Genomic DNA, 7,500 nt, shown 5'->3' with positions numbered 1-7,500 from the left:
TTTAACATACTAAAGGTGATAAACAGCTGTTCAATATCAGTAATGGGAATGAGGTGGATTTTTTGTAGTTCATAAGTCATAAAGGGCTCCAATGGAAGGATATAATGACCTGCACATTAATGATGATGTGGCCTTTTGGCTGTGTTTAGTCATTTGATAAAGAGGCTTTAGTTCTGAATTCCATAATTCACCTACCCACCCACCACGCCCCTAAGTTAGTGTCAATCTTGCTAACATTCGATTTTGATGAATATGGCCAAAGCATTTACTCCTGCTTTTCTTCATAGCCTGTGACTTTGACCTCATGGTGTCTAAGTCAGTGTAGGGACTTTGTGAGAATAATTGCATATAAGATAACATTAGACTAGACCGCACAATGATAATTGACTTGGCTATGACGTTGATAGTACATGTTGAGGTCACTTAGGTAAATGATTTTGATTCTTGTACATCATATGAAAATAAAGCTTATTTTTCTTCTTAATAGTTTTGATTCTTTAGTGGCATATAGAAATGCTTATGAGTTGCATGTTTATTTATCCAAATTGTGAGTTAAAACTAACTTGTTTTAACCTTGGCTATTGTTTCAATACTCTTATATTGTTTTTTTTTATGTGATTTTAGTGTTTCATACTTTTTTCATTATTTATTGCTCTTGATCACTCCCATTTTAGTTTGTTAAACAGTACTGAAGAATTAGAAAAAAGGACCATTGATAGAATTATAGCAGTGTATTATTATGAATTGGTAATGCTGATTATAAGAGCAATAATGATGATGATGATATTAATTATGTTAAGAATAATGATGATAATGATAGATATAATGATGATGATTATAATGATTTGAACAACTTTATTGTATACAACTCTCTGACCACAGATCTTATTTTCATTTTCAGGTCTTTGATGCTACAAATACAACAATGCATCGTCGGCGATTAATATACAACATTATAGTGGAGAAAATGGAGTACAAGCTATTCTACGTAGAGTCAATTTGTGATGACCCATCCATCATCGAGGCAAATATAAGGGTAAGGCAGTTTTGAATCTCAATTCAAGGTGTAGATTTACTAATGTGAAATGCTGTGGTTATTGGGTCTACAAAGACACATTATGGTAGCTATAGTTAAGGTAGATTATCTTGTGTATTTCATGTCTATGAGGCAGTCTTCATACATCCAGGAGGCTACAGTTACCTCCTAGTGTGATAACTGTTTTGTCTGAGCTTCGCATCTCTTTAAGAGTTCGTGAAACAGGCCATTTGAGTGAGCTTCTTGTCCTGTATTAACTTTTAATTATGATGTCTGCAGCCTATTAACCACTGCCTCAATTTGAACAGAGTTATTTTATTTTATTGTAGTTTTCGTCCTTTGCTAAAGATCCTGATTATGGAACATCCAATGTTGAATGGTCAATGATTCTATAATTTCTTCATCTGTCTGTGTTTTCTGCTTATGTTATTTTATTAATGTCATTTTACATGTGCAGCATTTTACAATGCTGAAGTAGGCTATCATTTTCTTGCTCTACTAGCAATAATTTTTAATAGATTTGCAAGCAGATCTGTATCACATAAAAACACGTACATACACACATGCACACTCACACTCACACTCATACTCACACTCTCACTCTCACTCTTTCACTCTCTCACTCTCACTCACTAGCTTGCTCGCTCACTCACTCAATCACTCACTCACTCACTCACTCACTCACTCACTCACTCACTCACTCACTCACTCACTCACTCACTCACTCACTCACTCACTCACTCACTCACTCACTCACTCACTCACACTCTCACTCACTCACTCATACTTACACTTACACTTATACTTACATATACACCTATACTTACACTTACACTTATACTCACACTCACACTCAAACTTACACTTACACCCTCATTTACACCCTCACTTACACCTTCAGTCCACCCACATCCATATCCACACCTACCCACCTACCATGCACCCACCTATTCATGCACCCACCCACTCACCCACCTACCCGTTCACCCATCTACCCACTCACCCACCTACCCACACCCCTGCTCCTACTATACACACACACACACACACACACACACACACACACACACACACACACACACACACACACACACACACACACACACACACACACACACACACACACACACACACACATACACACACATACACACACATACACACACATACACACACATACACATACATACACATACACACATACATACACACACATACACACACATACACACACATACACACACATACACACACACACACACACACACACACACACATACACACACACACACACACACACACACACACACACACACACACACACACACACACACACACACACACACACACACACACAAAAGTGTGCACAAAGGGTTTTAAGATGAAAACTACATGCTAACTTGAGGAAACTAAAACCCAGTGGCTGCAGTGGGCAAGAATACATACTATTTCTAGTGTACTTTTAGTTTACTGATTGGGTTTACACAGAGATGGGTCCAAAAGTGCTGTTGTGGAGCCATTTGTTTGCAGCAAAATTCACCAAAAATTACAGTGTACAGGATTATAGTTTCCTCAGTTTGATGGATACAATTTTCATTGTATAGTTAAAGTTCAGATACTTTTTCGTGAGACCCATATACACATGATCATAATACAGTTTCTGTTGAAAGCTAAAATAGTTTGCAAGACAGTAGTACATAGGTGTAGAAGCTAATGGCTTTCCTTTTATAGTATACTTCATATCTAAAGAGATATTGCAAGTATGAATCGTGTGAAATCATCATAATTTTTGTGTAAATGATAATCACTTAACATTTAGCATTGAAGAGATTACACTTCAACATAAAGTTGTATGCAAATGATATAGATATTTCTTTATATTTCTTTACTGAATAATTGTTGCTATTGTCTCTTTAGTCAACTTAAAAGGCTTACAAGTATTTATGGTTGTGCACAGTAAATGGATGGGAGAATTAAGTTTGATATTGTCTTTGTATTATATTATTACTTATTATAGTTGGGTACAGAAGAAATATATAGATTAAAAGCTCATACTTTTCTCTCAGTCATTTTTTTATATAAAGGTATGAAGATTAGTTTTTATTTTTATTTTCTCTGTATAATCATCTATCAATGGATATTTTTACAACTTAATTCCTCAGCTATCTGCTTGTAACTGCATACTGTCTGTCTTGCCAAGTTTCTGATTATTTTTTTCATACTGAATATTCAGTATACTATACAGTACAGTATTTTGTTCTTCACTCTACCCTACTCCGCTATCATGCTTGCAGGTCTACACCAAGCTATGTAACTGTGCTACAGATTTTGCTCTTGGCTTCTGTTATTACAAAAATTCTTAGTATAGCACATTAATTGATGTACACACGTGATAGGTAAGTGAAATGAATATTAAGAAACCCATGAGGCTAGTTTAAAGCAAGTAAATGATTTACCTATACCTTATTCACCAATTTTTTGTCATCCTTTGCTTTGGCACCACAAGTTTTTAATTTTACTTATTGAAGTGAGATTGAGAATGGCCTACTTTTATTGAATTTGCTTGCTTGCACAGGATGTGAAGATCAACGGCCCAGACTATCCAAGGTCGCCATCTCATAGTAGTAAATCTCCTGGGCATCCTTGCTCTCAAGTTTGTATACAGGATTGATTAGTTCTTTTTTATGTTTTAAGAATTTTTGCTTGGCTTTAACCAATTGGAGAATTGCACTGGTTGTGGCGAAGGAAAATTGGACCATACACTACTGATGGAAGTAAAAGGTCCATTCATTTTATAACTTTTTTTTACATAGATTGTGGAGATTGTAGTAGATTTTGTTGACAGAGACAATCATATTATTTTTCAGAAATAACCAATATTTTCCACTACTGATTAAACCAACTGAAAAGTTTCTGAAATTAGCCATGCATTATGGGTCATTTCAGTTCTTTATTCAGAAGATTTAAAGCATCTCCAAATTTAAAGCATCTACAAATCCAAGACAAAAATGATTTCAAACCCCTCCACTTTTGATTTGTACCTTTGAGTAATTATCTGTAAGTAGCTGTCCACAGTAGCTGTTTCCTTGCAGATTCAGTTTTCCTCTATGTGCTTTGCAGGATAAATCTGGTTGCTATAATGGTATTGAAGCTTAAGCAGATATGGGTGATGGCGGAGAAACTGATTTTTAAAATTATACTAGTTTTCTAGTATCAGAGCAAAATAATTCAGTTCCTTTGATGTTTATAGAGGTGATATTTACAATGGTAGGAAAGGAGAATTCATATCCTTATTATATGAAATGGCAGTAATAGTAGTGTCTCATTCTTGTTAACTATTCTTCACACAGGTTAGTGTGCTTGCAAGTACTTACAGCTTAATTTATACATCATATAAGCATTGATTATATGATTATGTATCAAATGATTTTTAAAATATTTTCAGACTGATTTACGTTAGAAATTAAACTGAGAATATTTCTTTGATATTTTACTAAGCAGCGTTGCATGTTGGACATGTGTCAGCTGTAACTTTATGATTCTGCATTTTGCAGTATTTCATATACAAGTAGTTTGTCCTTGCTATTTCTATAAGCTCCTAATAATACTCAGAGGCTCAATTGGCATAGTAATACTCAATGCTTTTCATGCATTTACAATTAGTTATTAAACTGCATTTAGATATAAAAGTTTACATTTTAGGATTTTAAGGATGTGTAGATATACAGAAGTATCAACATAGATTTTATTAGCAAATACATTACTGCTTGAAGTGAACTTTTGTTGTGTTATCCTCAGACCAAAATTTAGAATATATTTTAGAATTACTAGTAGCTGGTCTTTCCAAGCTTACAAATTGGAATCCAAAGCAAAATTTGTAATAACATAAACAATAGTCTTTTCTACATGTTAGGAAGAAGCTCATTTAAGATAGTGATATTATCATTCTATCATGGCAGTATATATAGTAACAAATTTATATGAGCATAGATTAAGATTAAACTGAAAGAATACATAGTTTTAATAGATAAGGCATATGATTAAGTTGGCAGAAAATGTAATGATACTAATAGGAATAATGATGCTACTACTAATAATGTAAATGACAGTATTCATAAAGATAATAGGATAACAATAGTGATCACAATAATGATGATAATAACAATAATAGTAGTATTAGTAGTAAAGTGATGGTGATAATAATGATGCGGATGATAAAAAAAATACTAAATACTAATAATTATGATATTGATGCTAATAATGACGATAGCATATACAGTACAATAATGTTTATCATGGTAGTAACAAGAATAATAATGATTTAAGAATGATATAATGATAATGAATATCATTATTGTTGTTATCATTAGCTGTAGTATGAATGATGATTGTGTATGTATTATTTTCAAATATGCCAGTTTTTTGTGTATTATTTATTTTAGAATAGTGGTATGAAAGGTTTATATCAGTAATAATAATGAACTTCACAAATTGTTCACAATTGGTGCTTCTATTACTATTACCTGTACTACAAAAGCTAGTGCTGATAGTAAATACTATAGTAATGATAATGAACTTCACAAATTGTTCACAATTGGTGCTTCTATTACTATTACCTGTACTACAAAAGCTAGTGCTGATAGTAAATACTATACTGATATTGATGATAATAGAACCATGATTATAATTATCATTCTTATGCTACCGATGATAAGGATAATCATGGAATTAGTGATGATAATAGTATTGCTAATTATTTTCTTGTAAAACTGGAGTGATATATGAAGGTATTGCTAATCAGCATTATTAAGGAAAACTGTTTTGTATGATATAATTTCATGAGAAAGGTTACTAATGTGAGAACCTTTTTGACCTATAATAATCCTGAATTTAGTACTATAAGCATTTTAGGATAATCATGTACCTTTGGATGGGTAATGGAAGCTCCAGAGAGTGCAGACTTTTTATGCACTTAGAGGATTATTTAGACATTCACTTTAGAAATGTATTATGAGCTGAGTGTTTTACAAGTTTGCAAGATGAGCAGCAAATTGCATATAATATAGAATTTACCAAGTATGCATGCACAGAACAAAGGGATTTTAGGGAAAAAGAACAATATGTACTGCTAATGATGGTAGCTTCATTAATGCAGTTTTTCTTTCTTGTATGATATTTCTTTGTGTTTAGTGAATGAAAAGGAGAGAAGGGTATTTACATATAGTGATTGCATATGATAAATGTTCACTCTTGTCAACAGGAAGTAAAGGTTAACAGCCCAGACTATCGTGGAATGACATCAGAGGAGGCACTTGAGGACTTCTTGCAGAGGATTGAGCATTATATGGAGCAATATCAACCTCTCGATGAAGCCTTGGAAGACCACCTCTCCTTCATGAAAGTCTATAACACAGGTTTGTCATCGCCATATAGTATTTTGATTTTTTTTTTTTTTTTTTCTTTCTTTTCTTTTTTAATGAATCACAAGACATCTTAGAAGATGATTGAAAATTTATATCAACACTAATAACTGGGTTTTCCTGGGAGCAGGGCAGAAGGTGGTCGTTCACAAGCATGAGGGACACATCCAGGCACGTATTGTGTATTACTTGATGAATACTCATGTCACTCCCAGAACCATCTATCTTGCACGAGTAAGTAAAGTGTTTTTTTTTTTTTTATTATGGCTAGTTGTATCTGGGCTTCAAATTATTAATCTCTGATTTATAGTTTGCAGTGTTTAGAATGTATAACATTAGGTATTTATGTTTTTGATGAATAAGATATCTAGTATGCATTTATGATGATATTCTTGTGTCTAAATAATTATTTCCAATTATCTTTCTCCCAGCATGGAGAAAGTGCTTACAACCAAATGGGCAAAATTGGAGGGGACTCTGACTTGAGTGAACGTGGACGTAAGTTTGGAAATGCCCTTGCAGAATACATTAAGGAACAGAAGATACCTAAGGTAAGTCTATCTAAAAAGCCTTATACTTGTTAAACATTATTCTATATTTTGATAATTATTATTCTTGTTATTATTAATATTATTATTATTATTATTTTTAATGATAATTATTATTATCATTGTTATTATTATTATTATTATTATTGCTGTTATTTTGGTTGATGTTCTGGTTATTATTAACATTATCATTTTTATCATAATTGGTGTGGTTGTTGCTGTTATTTGTATTATGATAATACAAAACTAACGTCATTGACTTGGCAGTTACGGGTTTGGACCTCTTGGATGAAGCGTACAATTCAGACGGCAGAGGGTATTGACGCTCCTCAGGAAAGGTGGAAGGCACTGAACGAAATTGATGCAGTAAGTTAAAGCAGCCTTCAATAAACTCAACCAGATATTCTGTATTGATTTGATTTGTGCTCTTTGCTTCACCATAATCATTTTATATTGAATTTTAAGAATGGATTTTTTTTTTTTTTTTTGGAATTTT

At 33.0% G+C, this 7,500-nt stretch overlaps 1 protein-coding gene across 13 annotated transcripts in view; it reads left to right on the top strand.

The window, feature by feature from the left end:
- The window catches only part of LOC113825148 (6-phosphofructo-2-kinase/fructose-2,6-bisphosphatase), a 36,986-nt gene that overhangs the window by 14,486 nt on the left and 15,000 nt on the right, over positions 1-7,500 (top strand). For 7 of the 13 annotated variants that reach the window (XM_070114209.1, XM_070114211.1, XM_070114215.1 and 4 more), the window contains 5 exons: positions 902-1,036; positions 6,297-6,450; positions 6,587-6,690; positions 6,888-7,007; positions 7,272-7,370. In XM_070114209.1, the coding sequence (XP_069970310.1) occupies positions 902-1,036; positions 6,297-6,450; positions 6,587-6,690; positions 6,888-7,007; positions 7,272-7,370 (612 nt within the window). Of the gene's footprint in view, positions 1-901; positions 1,037-3,611; positions 3,690-6,296; positions 6,451-6,586; positions 6,691-6,887; positions 7,008-7,271; positions 7,371-7,500 lie in introns of all 13 variants that reach the window. The other 6 variants (XM_027377943.2, XM_070114212.1, XM_027377941.2 and 3 more) reach the window with 1 other exon arrangement.

This window comes from Penaeus vannamei, chromosome 35, assembly GCF_042767895.1.
Source record: "Penaeus vannamei isolate JL-2024 chromosome 35, ASM4276789v1, whole genome shotgun sequence".
Taxonomy (NCBI): Eukaryota; Metazoa; Arthropoda; class Malacostraca; order Decapoda; family Penaeidae; genus Penaeus; species Penaeus vannamei.
The sequence above is the reverse complement of the archived record's forward strand: the minus strand, read 5'-3'. Positions and strand labels throughout refer to the sequence as shown.